This window comes from Bombus pyrosoma, linkage group LG5 (genome assembly GCF_014825855.1).
Source record: "Bombus pyrosoma isolate SC7728 linkage group LG5, ASM1482585v1, whole genome shotgun sequence".
Taxonomy (NCBI): domain Eukaryota; kingdom Metazoa; phylum Arthropoda; class Insecta; order Hymenoptera; family Apidae; genus Bombus; species Bombus pyrosoma.
In genome coordinates, this window is record NC_057774.1 from 3,217,604 (window position 1) to 3,235,996 (window position 18,393).

The 18,393-nt window shown below is 40.2% G+C and overlaps 1 protein-coding gene across 8 annotated transcripts in view; it reads right to left on the reverse strand.

Annotated features, from left to right (window-relative positions):
- The window catches only part of LOC122567626, a 585,073-nt gene that overhangs the window by 243,558 nt on the left and 323,122 nt on the right, over positions 1–18,393 (reverse strand). For all 8 annotated transcript variants that reach the window (XM_043726374.1, XM_043726375.1, XM_043726373.1 and 5 more), the window contains one exon: positions 3,861–4,119. In XM_043726374.1, the coding sequence (XP_043582309.1) occupies positions 3,861–4,119 (259 nt within the window). The remainder of the gene's footprint in view (positions 1–3,860; positions 4,120–18,393) is intronic.

Below are 18,393 nucleotides of genomic sequence, written 5' to 3' on the forward strand. Positions count from 1 at the left end.
AAATTACAACTAATAAATTCGAAACATATTCTACATGTGCGTGACAATTTACTACCTCATAATCACCCAGAGCTGCAAGTCCTCAAATTCCAACCTACATTTTGTTACCGCTGCGCGTGCACACAAGTAAAATCAGTTTTGAATCCAGGAGAACAACGAGGTAAAACGTACCAGATTACCGGCGTAAAATCTCCGAATTCCCGGCGAGGTTGTCGGATTACCGCGAAAGTTTTGACGCGAAACGAGGTGGAACAAAAGAATCCGAGTGGTGTGGCACAGAAGAGGCCTGAAAAGCGGCTAAGATCGGGCGGGGGTCGCGTTTGAAGTAGCATTTCCTCGGCGCAAACGACCCTCTTAATCAATTGCTAGCACCTTTATCGCGGCTCTCGAGCGACGTAAAGCCTCGATAACAAGCCGCAACTTCGATAAATCTCCTTCTTTCTCTCGCTATTTCTTTTCTCGGCTACGTCTTGTCGAGAAAAGGAAAGAAAGGGAAAAAAAAGAGAAACGGTGAACATATATCTTGATTCGATCGTTGCGTCGTGGCTGAAACGCTTAGAATACGAGGCAGAAGAAAGAGAAGGGGGGAAAACTCGTGGCCCACGAGACAGGCGAAAAAGCTTTCGATGGCTCGACCTTCTCGCGACCGAATAAGGACCATAGGGAGAGAGGAAACTTATGAAAATCCGGGATTTATCGCGGCATACGCGAGAGGCAGCCGCCACCACCGTGGGAGGCTCAGACAAATCGTCCGGAAGTTAGCGTTCGATCGTTCCACGAATCCTCTTTTCGTCAGAGCCACGGGGCACCCTCTGTCCCGTGGACCAGCTGCCTTTGAAAGCCCTGATAAAAGTTTTAATCCGTTTCTACTGGCTCTCTACCGATGTGGTTCCTCTGTTGCTCTCGGCCAGAGCGAAAGCCCCGGGATTCTCCGCTTTTGTCTGCTGTTTCCCCCAGAAAAATACGGGAAACGAATGTCTGCTTTTAATGAGACCTTCGAGGTGGATACAACCAGATGGCTTTAAGAGCTGTTTAGAGAAATATGAATGGAGGTTATTCGAGTTAACTGCGAGAATTCGAAATCCGCGTGAATTTTTGTTCGTGTTGTTTTGCTCTTGCATCGTTAAGTTTTGAATGTTCGAGACAAAGATTAGTTAGGTTCGAGCATGAAGCAAAATTTCCTACATAATTCAGCGATTTATGCGTTTGAGTTTCTCTTCTGGCTTCGTGTTAGAAGATTTGCTACATTCAGATATTTAATCTTTGTGGTGAAGATAACTGAGACTACTATAACTTCATTTCTATAATTTCACTCTACAAACACAGCTGAATAGAGCTGAATAGAGAGAATAAATTCAAAATAAAAAACGAAATTCTTTGGCTAAAATCTCATTTTCAAGAACGTCAATATTCACATTCTATCATAGTGATCGATAAATACAATACATAATACTTATTTCGATGATACGATCCGCTGCAACGTAGCTGTCAATGTAAAGCTATTACATTTGTATGTATATTGAAAAGCAAGTTAAACAGAATGACGAAGAAGTAGAAGACTTAAAATGCTGGAACGAACATGCGAGAAATATCGAACAGTTGGCCATTTGAAAGACCATCTCAATCGAAAAGTTTCTTCAAATAAACAGATTGAACGCCGTGTTCGCAATAAGAAAACTTTTATTTTCCAGCTGATGTTTTCGAAACGCGATCTTCCGTCTCGGCTGCAATGGCGATGCTTAAAGCGATTTATCGAGATCAAGCTGCGCGCTGCGACCGTTTCCATTGGGCCAACAAAGCTAGACGTTTAGTTTCAATGGAAATACGCGAAACTGAAGCAATCTGGAAGTTCCGTCTTTCGAGAAAGCAGACTCGATCGAGGTTACGCCTCCATCTCCTTCGAGGTTAATCGTTAATGCAATCGATTCCGACGATTGCGGCAAGGGGAAACGTCGAGTACGACGTTCATTTAGATTTCTAGAGCCGTCACTGTGTTCTCGTGTATTTTTAGAGCGAACGGCTCCGGTTTCATGAAATAGCTTCGCTGATTCTACAAAGATGTTTCTTGCTACATTTTCAGATGTTCGCAAGTGTAATCCGTTTTAATGGAGATTTCCATCGAGGAAATTGGTTTATTTTTGGTTTATTTATTGTTTGGTGGATCACGTGTTTTGCGAGCTTTCAGCTCGATGTTAACAATTTATCGACATATCGATCTATATATAAATCTACGAAAAACATAACTTTCTTCTTGAAGATTCTATAAAATTAATCTTTTCGCTATTTTCACCCTTAATTATAATATAAGCAATTAAACCTATGTATAAACGTCACACGTATAACTGAAACACGCTTCAACCTCTCATTTACTTCGGAATCAGTTACAACGACCAATAAATAACCTGTTTTAATCCAACTATCGCATCCCTCGCTACCTATTTGAAGTAAAATTAAGATTTCCTCGTAGGATAACATTTTACAACTGAATATTTAATACGTGATAAAGTGTACTTATACGAGCAAGCAGCACGATCGTTCACCAACTAATCGAGCTCACAAATTTCACGACAGGCTAGCGGCGGCATCGAGCGCCGATAAAACGAAACGAATGGCCAGCTTATCAACGAAAAATGCATCGCACAAAAGTAGTATCGGCGATAATGCGTGCCAGGGATCGGCGTATTTCAGTAAAATAATTCTGCATTAGGCTGCGCACACGCGTGCAAACGCGCTGGCTAATCTGCCCGAGGCCGCATACGCGCGCGCTTCGGAAACGAGGAAATTAATTGCGATCCCAAAAATACGAGGGGGCGATTCCCATTATAATAAATTCTGGAGTAAGTTTCACGAAGGCTGCGACCCCGCCGGAATTTATGCACCGTATAAGCCAATTATTTATCGTCCAGCCGCTCGTCCCTCGACTTTGACCACCGTAACACTTTTTAATTTGACCTCGATTAATCGTCCAGCCGAATGAAAAACGTTCATTCGATTATAGTTCGACATTCCGATTATGCTTTTATCGAAGAATACCATAGTTTCTACAGCCATTTTATATTTCTAATCTCGTTTCGTGTTAAAATTCTATCAGTCGCAGTTTCTTAGGGTGATATTATAAAGTTAAAAAAAATATCGGTTTTATATGCAAATTCGGAGGGGAATTGAATTTCCATACGGAATACACATTTTGAATTGATAATATTACGTAATAATGTTTCTACATGGATTTATACGTGCATAATAAAAGTGTATCTTTACGAAATAAATCTTATTTTAAACATATTTCGACCTCATTAAACTTAGTCTGACCGAATTAAAACACTCTAATTTAAACCCATTCAAACGTCTTTTCCACGTTCTTCATATTCTTATAAACTAATGACTAATAATTTTGTGTTCAGCTTTGTTAATTAAAGAAACGAATTTATCAGTTATTCAAGCTATCACTAGTCTCAATACAGAATTTCCATCCTCGTTAACATTTACAATGATTTTTTATTTCATCAGTTCTCACTGCCCAAATAAAACAAGTTTATAACGATGAATATGCACATCTGCATCTTCACTCGAATGTCTTAACACTCTCGCTACCAACCTACCTATATTTGGTATAAATCACATGAACTTTGCTTTTCTACGTCTCTTAATTATGACCTCACTTTATCTAGTATTCAAATGAATATAAAACTTTTGAGCAGTGGTCTACATCAAATCTGCTCCAATAACAACAGATACGACAAATTGAACGAATTGATTTCTCGAAAATCACGATGAAGCTTTATCCTGCTAAAATATTTACTGCTATTTATTTAACACAGCGAAAGAACAGGTGACCAGAAAGAGATAAAAATGGGACTTACCCGTGCCAGCTGCCCCCAGCCTCAGCACTGCGTCGCCTTGAAGGGAGATGGAGAGGGTGGCTGTGTCCTCAAGGCGTGCAAGAACTTCTTCGGGAATGTCCTCGGGTTCGCGGAGGCGGAGGGTTACTTCGCCTCCGCCTCCGCCACCCTGACCACTTCCACCCCCGGGACTCGTCGACGCCGAGTACATGAACACAGATCCGTACCCATGTAATGACTGCAACGGCAGCCTGACGCCGCCCACTTCCCCGACCGGACCCTGAAAATATTACCAGATAGTGTTGAGAATCAGATTTTTCGGAGACTAGAGACATTTTTAGACGAATTAAAGTTGATATCTTACAGTGGGATGATCAATTTAATGTTCGCGAAGAAGTAGATTTAAGAGGAATTGGTGTAATTGTGAACTGCTGTTTGAAATCAAAGGTTTCGTTGCTTTTTACGAAATTTCAATGATTCGTTAATTTTTATATCGATCTAAATTACGAAACCTTGATAGGTTAGTTTCCATTAAATTGTAATAAATATATCTTATAAATTGATTGTTTCAATGTTTGTTGATAAAAAAAGACTCGCTCTACGTAGTTGATAGGCGTCTATCGTGATGTTGTTAAGAAACAATTGGACGATGAGAATGTTCAAATTTTCTTTCCGATAAATGTACACTTCGTGAATGTGGAATAATTTGTGAAAATTGATTACAGAAGTGAATTACGTTAATTATATCGATTTAACGCTGATAGTAGACAGCTTCGTTACAAGTATCTTGGTATCGACAGTGCTGAAGTTATTCATATAACAAAAATTACAATTCAATAAACAATCGAACATTAGAAACGAGCTTAATCCAGTACGATACAAACGAGTGAAATTTTCTTTTTGGACAGTAACTCGATCGAAGAAAGAGGGCGGGCAAAGATGTTTTCGGGGCGATCGGATGCGTGATATTAAATTTAAGGGTTCAGTTTTACGTCAGACAACGAGTGATATTCCCTAGAGGCAAACACCGTTGACGTCGTCGCTTCTCGACATAGCTGGGTTTCCATTTCTCGCTATACGGGCCACGCAGCGCGTCGCCGAACGTTCTTTTACGAGCAGAAATATTTTGCCAATTTCGCCGTCCATGCAAATTTCAATTTGCGAGCGTCAATATTTGCTGAATCGCGTCGAAAAAGGATTTCGATGTACCGCCACTCGATTCGCCGTCAAACGCTCTGGCCACGGTTCGCTCCTCTAAAAACGGTAATATCGAGCGTTAAAATAAAGGGGTCGACGAGGAAATAGCAGGAAGAAGAAAAATACCTCTACAAACGTCCATATTCTTTTCCCTTTCTTTATCTCTCCCTCTCTCTCTGTTTATCCATAAGTAGAAATTATCCTTTTGGTGTAGATACAAGTAATGGATTTTATATGAAATAACAATATTTCAAAAGAAATTTATCATTTTCATCGTTCGATTCGATTAATTCTAAGTGACTTTTGGTAGAAGAAAGATACGGATATTATATTTATTTTCTAATGTAACCTTTGCCCTTCTTCTCGCAAAGGTATACCCTCTTTATTTTATCTCCTCATCTTTCTAAGAGATATCATTCTGTATCTGTCCTTTTATATTGCCTTTGTCTTTCTACATGTCGGGTCCCCTCCGGTTTTCTTACCTAATCTACACATCCCTGCTATCCTCTTTTTCCTATAACAAGAATGAAACAGAAGGAAAATGGCCAATTCAGTCGGTATCTACTTTAGTTTTATATAGCTTCCAAAATTGATATTACGCTATTTATAAAACTATACCGTGATTAAAAACAGCGTACTGAGAATCACACAGTGGGGTATAAAAATGAAGACTTAAAAAATTCTAATTTATATATTTTAACATTTAAAAGTACAATCTCATTTTCTTCATAATTAATTCAGCGTTAACTTCGTTCTCCGCCGCGATAGATTTTCAAGACTTCGAAAAACGTAATGAATTTTCGTAACCACGAACACGCGGCATTATTTTACGAACGCGCAAAACGGGTTACAGCTAAAAACATTTATAATTCATTCTACGTCCGAAAAGACCTTTATACTTCGGACAAGCGATGGAATGACCAAACACCAGAAAAAGATTTCCAGTAATAACTTCGCCACCGCCATTCATTTCAAATCTGACTGCTCAATAATCCATTCGAAATTCCTTGAAATATGGCTTCGGCCACCTGCAGCCCGAAATAACTGTAACGGGATGGACGATTTCTAGAACTCGTATTCATCACGAAATTTCAGTTGCTATCGTGGCATGTGACCAAAATCCAACGGAGGATGAACATTTTCCTGTGCACAAAGGCGTTCGGTTCGATGGTCCACTGTTTCTAGCGGTGAAAATTTCGCCCGGCGGCTCCGCGCCCTGTTCCCGGTGCCATTATTTGCGTAAATTGATTCGTACGCTGCGAACTATTTCCGCGCCACGTATTCCAAGGTATTGGCGAGCGTTACCCGGCGTTACGTTGCCCGCGATGAGAGTAATTTATTTTAATGGTCATTTTCGTAATGGCTCTTTGAACACGGTGCACGGCCACTTCTGAATAGGCTGTGCGTAACCCTGACATAACCTGGAACCGGAGAATGCGCGATAACGCTGCCATTCGGCGAATGGCACCTGCCGCTCTCCACAATGGCAATGAGTCTGCGTTCACGTCCTTGCCACCGCGATTTTATCGCGATCGCTGTTAAGAGTTTCTGGTAGTCAAGCTTTTATCGTTATAGCCTTATCCACGATTGTTCTGTTATGTATTTTATGGCTTCGATTTGGTAATTTTACGAAGTTCTTTTGATTTGTATCGTACGCAGTATTTGGCGCATGAAATATTTCAACTTCTTTGATCAATCAATATTCGGAGATTTGGCTCTTAACGTATCAGTATTCTTAGACTTCACGCAACTTAACATCGGCTCATATCGCCGATTTTTCCGACCGTTAAGGATCTTCCTTTCCTCGATACGTCCGATGCATCTCGCGTTGTCAGCGCGATAAGACCGCTTTACGATCTTCGAGGAAGGCGTACCGAAGCCGAATAGGGAAACGCAATGCACAACTGACGAGGAGATTTCAGAATGTCTCCTCGTAGGACAAACGACCGGAAACGTGGCCATAACAATGCGGATACGCAGACTGAGAGCATCTCTATGTAGCCGTTTCCGGTGCACCTTCGGTGTATCGATGCAATGAGATCGCACTATAGCACAGGACGCAGATTTCCTCGACTATAACGCAAATACGGAGCAGAATCGTAAAAGACCCGGTTCCCTGTTTCGTCCTCCGTGCAATCGATTTCGTGAATTATCGAGACGACTCGAAACACGCCCATGTCGTGCGTGGATTTCATACTTGAAGGCTTCGTCGTAAGTTCCGCCGGAACGCGAGGAATCTACGGCCATTTATCGAGACGTGACAGAGTTCGTGATGCTCGGGCATAATCGATTAGGAGTGGCTCGCGTTGCGTGATTCGCCTGATTCTTTAATGATCGTTCATTTTAGAATAGGATTTTCGAGAATTTGGAGAAGTTGGAAACTTCAGATGACTGATAACATTCTCGTCATTAAATTAAGAGGATTTAAGCGGAAGAAAGATATTAGTAAAATAATATACTCTCATTTTGCAACAAACTCTCATCTTCATTCTCATCTGAACACATCTCACTTTTAATTATCCAAATTCTATCACTAGCAGATACACGTGCAAATACCAAAATTTCCCATCCCACGTTGTCACAGGCAACTATTCGACTGATAATTAAATCGAAGCATAAACGTACAAACCAATCAATAGTCAGATATAAATAAGCGTCGATCTGCGAGAAAAACAATTCAACACACGGAACACGCTTGAAATCAACGGATCCACCTGCGCAACAAACAAAGCTACCGAAAGAAGTTGGCGCGGGTCTCGGGGAGAAAGCTCGTTCAGGTCGTAATCAAACTCGCCTCCCGGTGGAGGCCGCCGCTGATAATTTTCCATGCATAATAATACGCGAGGCGAAGAATTTGAATAATCCACTTTCACGCTATTTTCCCGTCTGATAAGTCATTAAGCCGCCACCGTCGCCGCCGCGAGGAAACTTAACGCCGGCCGGAGAGCAATCTGCTTTGTTCCGGCGTTCCTACCCCACAACGAACGAACGAAACGTGTCTGGTGAGAAAGAAAGAGCACAGGACTGTACAGATACAGAAGAGAAACCAGAAGAGAAACAGAGATGGTGGAGCCGTTGTTGCACGATCTCGCTTTGTGTATTCGACGCCAGGCAATCGCTCGTCCCTGGAAAATTCACGGTCTAGCTCGCGGCGAACAAATGCCACCACCTAGTCGTCCCTTTCGCTGGTTTCTCTTCGTTCGTTCGGCTGGCCACAATTTCTCCGTATTACCGTAATATTCGCTTTAACGACTGCCGGCCGAACGACACAGCCTAACAATGCGCACACCCCTTCGCTAGGACGTAACGCGCGATTTTCCGCCGAGGAATCTTTTTTCCGCTCTTCTGAGCCGCCTCGAACTCGCTTCCGGCGTTAATTCGAGCAACGTGTATCTCTATTCAATGTCGTTCAGCGTTGTTCCATGTATAACAGCTCACGAAAGTTCCGAACATTTGTAGAGACATTTTACGAGTATACTATACCAGTGAACGTATTGACACAGATCGATATCCTTTATCAAGTTCTTTTATAAAGTACAAGTTTTTAACCTGGAGTTTACGTATATTATGATAACATACGCGTAGAACTTTTCGTGAGCCACTGAACACAGTGCAGTACTTTAGCGTGTAGGTTCAGAGAGTTAGAAGGATGAAGGGACGCATAGAGATGGATTATAGCGGTCTAAAATTTCGATTGAATCAATGCCGCAGAAGATGGTGTTCGGGATTTAGCGAAATTGCAGTGATTTGCTTTTGCTACAGGTAGCAAGTATTATAATTAATTAATTATATTTAAAAATGGAAAATTCTATCTACTACATTATCGATCTCAACCGATTTTATTGGCAATCACTAAAGAAGGTAACCGTCCAAATTATCCTTTTCAACTTTCAGATAGAAATCTCAAACAATCCAAAAAGCGACGCCAACTTCTCCTCTTCAAAAATAACGAGAAGAACTCAAAGCAAAAAAAAAAAGACAGTAACATAGAAAAGGAGAAAAAAGCAGGAAGATCGTTTCTCATTGATAGCGAGGGAAATCGAGAGTGCGAGAAAGATCGGCGCGATAAAACATTTTTCAAAGCGTGTAAAGCACGGACTGGCTCTCGTACATGCGACGCGAAAAAAGTCATAGAGGGGACGTGCACCGGCGCACATAAATGTTCACCGGCGATGAATTATTGCCGCGAAATGGTCGTATCCAGTTTGTAACCCGTTGGACGAGGGGTAGCGCGTGCTGAACACATTGTTTACGAAGCATCTGACCACCATGATGGCGCGATACGCACGGCCTGTTCCCTCATTTTTCTGGCGCGCGTAAAGTGCGTTTTGCTGCAGTGCATTAAGCTGCAAGGCGGTTGCTCGAAAAAGAGATACACGTGATTTCACTCCCTCCGCTGCGCCCATTTCACCCTTCGCTGCTGCAACGACATTTATATTTTTGCGGTGACCATCGTGTCGTTTGTCAGACGATCGCTGCCAGCTTCGAAGAGCAACGCTCGTAAACGCTTGTAACGAACGTCGCGGAACGATTCGTGCCACGACAAGGAGGATTTTTGGTTATCGTGCAGTTCTCGCGTGTGCGCGGCTCAGTAATTTTGAAACGAGTGAATCGTCAGTTTATGAAACGTGACAATGGTGGACCGAGGATTTTTGGATGGAGTTCATGCGCTGTTTCGTAGTGGTTTTGGTATCGGTTTCATTGAATTTTGATGGTCGTTAACCGGTGCACGCAATTTCAGCTGAAGCCGAAAATTTGTCTGATGTATGTAATATGGACGTGACTTTGCAAGCTGTCGTAGCGTGATTTAATCAGCTAGCTGTGCGAAACTGGATGATTATAAATGATTGTCCGATTATGGCTTTCGTTAAACTCTTGCCTTATCTTTGTCATAAGCAATTGCAAAATTAAAAGCTTCTCGGACAATATCGTGGATGATATTTCAGATATTTTCAAAATGATATCAAAGGTATTACGAGACAATATTCGCAAGATTATACGCATCTTGAATCTCGGATAAAAGCACCTACAAATACAATTTTCTATTTACGATTATATCATAATTCTGGCCTAATGGCAAACTCTAACGCAATCTCTATCAAAGAAACTTCATCAACGGTCGTGTCGTCTTTTTCGATTCGATTCGCGGAATATTCGATCGTTGTGTTTCCTCGTGTCGAGATTGAAATTCTTACAAATGCAGGCCAATTAATCGACTGAAAACCGACGATACACTTCGATACCACGTCGGGAAGCCGTTAATTTACGCGGAACACGAGCCACGGCTAACCGAGTGAATGTCGGTGTTTCCACGTTAAATGAAAAGCAACATGATATTTTCGTGAAAACGGCTGCCGCGTTCGCCGTGGCGGGAAAAAATATGTTGTTAAAGGGATGAAATCGGTGAAATTATTCGGAAACGACGAATACACTGCGGCGATGTTTGTGTTATATCGTATTTCCTGAAAGTATTTCTGAACGGTATGTTGAATTTTGTATCGCTCGTTTCCGCCGGCGATCATCGGATTCCTTGAATTTAAACGCAGACTATTGTATCGATTATTTGGGTCAAAGAAATGGGGTTTCTCCATAGCGAGTTTCTGACAGATTTTTGTATATCTTGTTCGAATTATCGAATTTGAGACTTTGAATCCTGCGTTGCTGCGCTGTCTTGTTGTCGTGTCTTGCAGTGTACATTTAAAATTTGAAGTGACTCAAGTCTATTAATTATTCCGTCCTATGAAGAAAGGTAAATAGAGTCTTCATGAGCACATTCTTCAAATAATAATACAATTTGTGATTGTTGTTTTCTATCTATAATCTTCTTCCGGCGAATTTAGATTAATAGATTTTTCTGTTCAAACTTTTATATTTTTACTCTCTTTTTCACTCTATGCACTCGTAACGAAGAAGGTTTTGCTAAAATTTCTACTAAAATCTACTCTGGTGCAAAGCATAAATTTCTTAAACAACATTCGTTTAACAACTACACAACAGCATTCGTGATTTCTCCGCGATTCCAAGTCTGTAAAATAGACTGATTCTTCGAATGGCCAAGAGAAAAAAAAACGCGCGAAACCAGCGAAGGAAAAAATTGTAAATATTCAGAAATGATAAGCGATCCTAGCATATTATACAGATTTGTTTGCAAGAATGCAATTCGCAAAGAGTAAAAAAGGAGCAAAAGGAGAAACAAGTGAAGGAGATATAGGATGCAGACGCGACACGTTCAAGGGATGAATTATTGTTGCAAAACAGTCGCGCTCGAATCGCTGTGGCAACAAAACGCGAGCGACGTGCATACGTACAACAGATAGAACACACTTTGTAGGGGTTGGTTTTTCGCGCACAGGACACCTGTGAACACCGTCCCAACTCTTTTTTCCATCAATGCACGCGGAGACTCTCCTCTGTCGGGTGCACTCCGGCTGTTTGCGCTGTCACAGGCAAACAGAATGTGATTTGGATCGAGTCTATGGGCGTGCAAACATTGCTGACAAATGGGGAGCAATTTCTAAGCGGTAATTTTTAAATCGTCCGTTCGCCGATGTATACGTATTTTATCAATCGGCTTTTCTGAATCGTCGCTATCGATTCTATGCTTTAAACAAAACGACCGAGAGAGTTTAGTTCCTGTTGCTTTAGTAATCGCTTGAATAGAATTTTTCGGGATCGAGAATAATTTTACCTTGTTGAACAAAAAATTTCGCTGCAAAAACCTGCCTGTTTTTTTAAACTACTCTCTTGTGTATAAGCGAATCGTTTATTATAAGGGTATTCTTGATACTATTAAAATAAATCATACACTTTGATAAGAATTCTTTTCACGTGTTTCGAATTTTTGTTTCTTTTCTTTATATTTATTTCATAATTCTCCATGTGATTTATTTCGTGAGGATTAAATGTTTCTTGAAATAGCCCACGTATATATTATATATGCAGAATGACTAAATCGAAAGATTCTTTTCTTTTTATTCTTCTTTTCATTTTTTCGCTCGAATCATCGTCTCTCCCTGTCGTTTCTACCTTATCCCAGTCACGAAGATCGCGTATTACAACCCTTCCTGCCCTTTTTACTGGTCTGCACCCCCCCCCCCCCAGCGATTTTAGTCATTACAATTTCTAATGTTTCTCTTCCATTCTTTCTTTCGATTGTCTTGCATCTATCCACCACGATGTTGTGTCGCTATTTATGTTACAAATCTCTCTACATATTTATAAAATGTAGTTTATCGGTTATAAATTTATTTTGCAACTCTACTTTTAATTTAATAAAATTAAATCCATTCTTATATACTTTCTTATATTTCGAACATAACTCGGTGCTCGATACTAAGATATTAAACGTTATAAATGTTTCTATAGACACAAATCAACTTAACTGCGAAGAAGATATACGATTATAAACAACATAACCATATTGTTTATGTAATTCATCGACAAAGTACCATATTTTAGTGACCTTTGGTCGCGAACAGCAGTCTGCTGATCGAAGAGCATCGATACCGCAGCGAATTTCTCTGGTTGGCCGTGCGTTTCAACGTGGATACCGGCGACAAAACAGAAGCGGAGTCCGGCGCGGTGGCCGTTTGTTTTCATTAAAAGTTATTATCCACCGTGTAAAAACTTCAATGCGCGCGGCCAGGCTAACATTTTTAAACCGCCATTGTGCACGAAGCGCTTTTCTTTTGCTTTCTCTCTCTCTCCCTTTCTCTTTCACTTTTATCTTTTTGTTGTCTGTTGCGTTGCCGCCACTGGCCGCAGAGCACAATTACCGGGAATGACTCTGCGAATTGGTTGTTTCGACGGAATAACGTATCCGCATGAAATTACGATTCGCCATTTCGCCAGGACCCGATCCAGCGTAATACCGTTTGCACGCTGTTTGTTCGCGCGAAAAATGGTTAAAAACTGGGCGCGCAAGGTTTACTTGCTTTTTCTTCTTGCTTTTGGTTGTTCTGCTCGAGCGGTGTTTTACTCGATTATAAATAAAGCGACTGCGGTTAGTGCAAAGAGGCTGATTATATTTTCTTTCTGTCCTTTTTTTCTTGTTCTTTCTAAAGAGGTATTTTCTGCGATAATTAAATGAAAGTTACGACGATTTATCCTAACATTTATGCGACGGTAAAGCGGCAAATTAAAATGGTAGTCTAATGTGAGATTATTGCATTTTCTTGCACCAATATCTTTACATTTATATAGAGACAGAAAATTAAAAAAATGTATTGGACAATATACATAGATATTGGAAAATGTTCGGGAAAAGGCATAGAATAAGATAGGAAATGAAAATATGTAATTGTGTGGAATGAAGGAAGCAAGCAGCAAACTAGAAGGTACACGTGAACTTGGTCGCTTTGCCTACAACTTCGCCTCGATTGTACGATCAATACGACGTCAAATCTTATAAAAGAACAATATTACACGTTCACGTTCATAATTCCGTCACGTCACGATCGAGAACCGAAGCAATAACTGAAAACAAAACGCGAGTAAGAGAGCGCGACGCGGCCATCGGCGAAATATTTCGCGAAATATAACTTGCCTCTCTCCGTCAAACTCGTTCCGCGAATGAAGATTGATGAAAAACGTAATTACTGAACTTACTGTCGGACTTGTCGTTTCTACCAGCGAAATCTGCATTTAATGTCGCTGCTATTGACAAACGAAACGCTTACTTCGTAAAATTACTTGTCCTTGTTTCTGTTGCTCTTACTGCAACGGATTATTGCAGTTTAACGATGACGTCTCCTTCTTTAAAGTCGCGTTACCTACTTTCAAAATAGGAATAAACAACTGTGCCTCATTTGCGTGTTAAAGAGCGATTTCATACAGTCATGAAAAATAACGAAAAATGCAGATAAAACTAAGATTATTAGGATATCAGGCAATTACAGAAATGGTTTCGTTTTATTATCGATTAAATTTAGTGCATGTTATTGTTCTGTTATCTGAAGGTATTCGTGTATTTAATTTCTTTCCTATAACGTACTTGTAATCGAAATACATCTATATTATTCTATCTTTATATTTTTGCATCTTTGAATATAGAATATTAAATTAATATTATACTCTGAATGAATATTCTGCTCTATCCGAAATAAGTCGCGGTCTACCGCTTTGTGAAGAAATTGGTGCACTAACATACTTTTTTCTTATTCTTGCAACTATCGTATGACTGACACCACATTTCTCTGCAATTTGCAATTTCTCTGCAACGACAAACCTTTATCACACAAACAAATAATACTGTACTTTCTATCTTCACTAAGTGGCTTCATCTTGGATTAAGCATATCAAACTGAAAAGTAATCTAACAATGGTGTGGAACAGTTGACTGCGAAACAGTGGACAATCAGTGCTTATTGACAGTTTCGTTTCCCTGACATTTACATGCTATCACAAACGTTCCTGACGAAACGTGCAAAACTGTAAACATTGTTTCAAAACACAATTACTATAAAATATTCTGTACATTATTAATGCTGATGAAAATGAACTATTGTAATTCGTTAATCAGACGTAGCTTGTAGTTACTGTTGCCTAATCTGTACGGATCACTTGAAAAATTGGTCGTATTATCGCCTTTTACATAAAATCAGCGGAGTGTGTTTACACTTTTGCTCGTCACTGTAAATCCAAATAAGAATGATTGTATTATGTACATTTCAGTATAATTAATTATGACATAACATATGCAATATACGAACATAGAAATGATTCTACGTTATAAAGAATGCCTACATACGTTTTTTTCTTAACATACTCGATATGTGTATAACAGTGTGTACACCCTATATAGCGGTTAATTAATCAAACTACAGTTGTTGCGCCGACGGTTGCCAAAAGACGTACCAACTTTTGTACAACAGATATTAATATACCGAAGATACTTCCTTGCCAAAAATTTGAACATTTCTCGACAATTACAAGTACAACAGATTCGGTTTGATAAATTCAGAACACGCAACAGAGACCATTCTTCAAACGATGTAATGTGCAACACGCGAAGATTCAATATTTATGAAACTATTTATAGAATTCTACAATTAACACAAATTATTACTGTGTGCCAAAGAATTGGACCAAAATAATAGACCAAGGAAACACGGCCTTCTTTTACGAACATAACAAATCTATATGTATCAAAAAAATTCTAATTAAAATAACAGATCGAAGTGTCGCGGCCGCTATATTAGCGTAGGTCGTTACGCATTTATAATTATCAACACGATGAAAGTGATCATCATTAAAATCTAAATTAAACGCCGTTATCAAGCTCCGTATATGCTTTCCGATCATGCTGATCCATTCATGGCTATGATTACGGTAAACGAATCGACGTTCTGACGAATTCGATACATCAATGTAACCAAATACGTATTGTGTATATTTTTATGAGTTTGTGCGTTCCAGTTTTCGAATCAGATTCAGTTTCACATGTTGAAACATCGTTTCGTCCGACTATACACTCGCTATAACTATCGCCTTATTACGATACAATAGATCAGCCACAAATTCCTCTACAAGAGTTCCTGCAACGCTTTTGGAACGGTGAACGAAAGATGACGACACGAGATATAACGACACCGTGATATAATTTAGCGAAGCCTCTCGGCGAAAGACGGAGCCACGTCAGGAACAGCGACGGAACTTTAACCGCGAATTATAGACGCGACTTTTCCCTCTGACCCTCGTCCTCCTCTGCCGCCCTGGTCCACAGCGACGCCCTATGAAAGTGGAGAAAAACGAGCTGGCCTGTCTTTCGCGGCTGCTCCGGGTAAAAAGTTGTCTGGCTTCTATCGGGGTAACGTCCTGGCCGCATATAATAAAACGGGTCGCCTTTCACGGAAACGCTCTTGCCCCCGGGGCGCTTTTCTTTCATTTCTGACGTAATTACGCGAAGCGGCGCAAGAAAAGGAAGGGAACTGCGAAAGGGCAGCCGCGAAGAATGGGACGCGGAGAGAAAGCCTCGACGGGCCGGGAATATTTCGCGACCGAGACAGTTGTATATAGCCACCTTTTCTACCAACGACTCGAGCCGCGACCTACTACCTTCGTTTTCTCGATAAACCCTCATGGACCAACTTCGACGCCGACCAACCTTCCCTTCTCGTCGCCTCGCTTCCCTTAGGATCGATCCTTTCGCTTTGTGCTCTCGCGATGGCTCCACGCTAACTTTAAGTGGTTCTGCGTTTATTTTTCTCCTTTCTGTTCTATCATTTGTTCTTGCCGGAGGAAGCAGGATGAATGTTGTTATGTTTGTGAGATGGTATGAGAGGAGGGATTGGCGTAGACGTTGAGTTTTGAGATTTGGGAAAGATTGAGGATGTTGTGAAAGAGGTAAAGAAAGAATTACGAGATGCTTTAGCGTGTTTTCTTTGTTCTGAAAAAAATGAAAAACCGAGACATGTTAGAAATACTCCAATTTTTTAAGTTTCATAAAATCGTAGAATCTAAATAGTAGAAATGCCAAGCAAATCATTCCAATTCCCTTTCATAGCTGTGACGTTCGCGTCGATAGAATATTATGTAAGAATATTTTCGCGCGTAACGCGAAAGATAGCTTCTTAAAAAACAAGCAACTTGTAAAATTCCAACGATAACAATTTCTTTTCGTAATTTCCTCGCTCTGCTATATAATATACACCTATAAACTTTATTCCGCGTAAAACTAATTATTTCAAGCTGCACGTAACGTTATACTTTGATAAAAATTCGTTTATTTCGTATGTAAAAGTTTCATTAAAATGAAAGAACGTATCACTTGCACGGTCCATTATAAATATTTTCTTGCTTCGTGTTTTCGCTTGAAACATACTAATTATCGCAACGCACACGCGTGCAACGTCAGTTTCGAAATTATTAAATTATTCCTGATGAATTTCTACTGGCCGGTCTTTAAATTTCTATAATGCATTCCGAGAGGAACGTAATGAATTGTAAATTGCGAGAAAAAGCATGCGCAAACGATAACAAGAATGCTATACCTAGCAACGAAGCTGCCGCTAATTAACGCCCACGCAAAAACAACCGTTATATTATTGAAACTTTATTCCATTCGAGGAATTTACATTGTGCTGGCGCGGCGTCGGGTGGCCACGAATGGAAACCCGTGTTATTTCATAAATCCCGTGTCCGTATCTATCGCGAAACGAGCTCGTTGAAAACTTTCAATAACTGAATATTAAAAACCAACCTCGATGATATCCGCAAACACGATAACCGCCGCATGTGACCGCATCCACAAAGGAAATCCGCATAAATCGCGCGCGCATCTTGTTTACATTTATCCGAAAAATTGAGTAAACACCGAACGAACATACGTGAAAAATGAGAAACATTCCGAATATTCTATTGATCCTTTTCAAAACGATATGGTTTTCATCATTTGAAGATACCGTGATTACATTTGTTTTTTATATTTGTAATATCGGAATATTTATTTTAGCGTTCAAGTTATGAAATACGAAGAGAGCGTTTTTTTCAATCATTATATCGCCCTTCTGAGAAATATTTTACTGGCGTAAATAACGCACGTGTAATATGAATTGCCGTGCGTTCAAAATATAGTCGGCAAAAAAGAAATTGAATAAAAAAATAGTTTTGATAGTACGTGATTGGTTGACAGAATATTTCATTTTAAAACTGTTCTCGTGCGAAGAACGGAAGGTGTCTTCCCTCCGTAGTGTTCGTGTAATAGCGTCAAGCCTCGCTTTATGAATTCAACATGTTGTAATTACAAAATCAATACCAGAATTACAGTCGTAAATATGCTTTCACGTGCTTCGCCATTTATCTTAATATGCCATAATATAAATACACAAAAGAATATAACGAATAACCTATAATGCAATGTACTTACAAAAATACTACAATCTAGTTCAAATATTGCTCATAATATACTCTTGCCAGATGTTAATAACATATTTTCAAAAATACTATCGTACACCTTTAAAATTATTCCACGAATCAAACCCTAGCGTTATATCACTTTCCATCTGCCAAATCCCAACAACCACTAAATCACGTTGCATCCCGAATACCTCGCGAAACGAGATCAAACGTGTCTCATCATACCGAAATCCGTGTCCAATGAACGCAATAAATTTCACGGAACTGCGAATCCCGCTATTACGGAAATCCGTCGGGTACGAATACGCGCTCGAAGGAGGGAAATAAAAGCGCGAATCAATCTTGCGGAATCCCGTTTTATACGCGCATTATGCACGTATGTGCGCGACTGGTCGCGCGTACACGCGCACAGGTCCAGACACTTTAACGACGAAAAATGCAATTCCCCGCGGTGGCAAAATTTTCCAACCGCCATATTTCCGCTGCTATCTGCGGATGGACG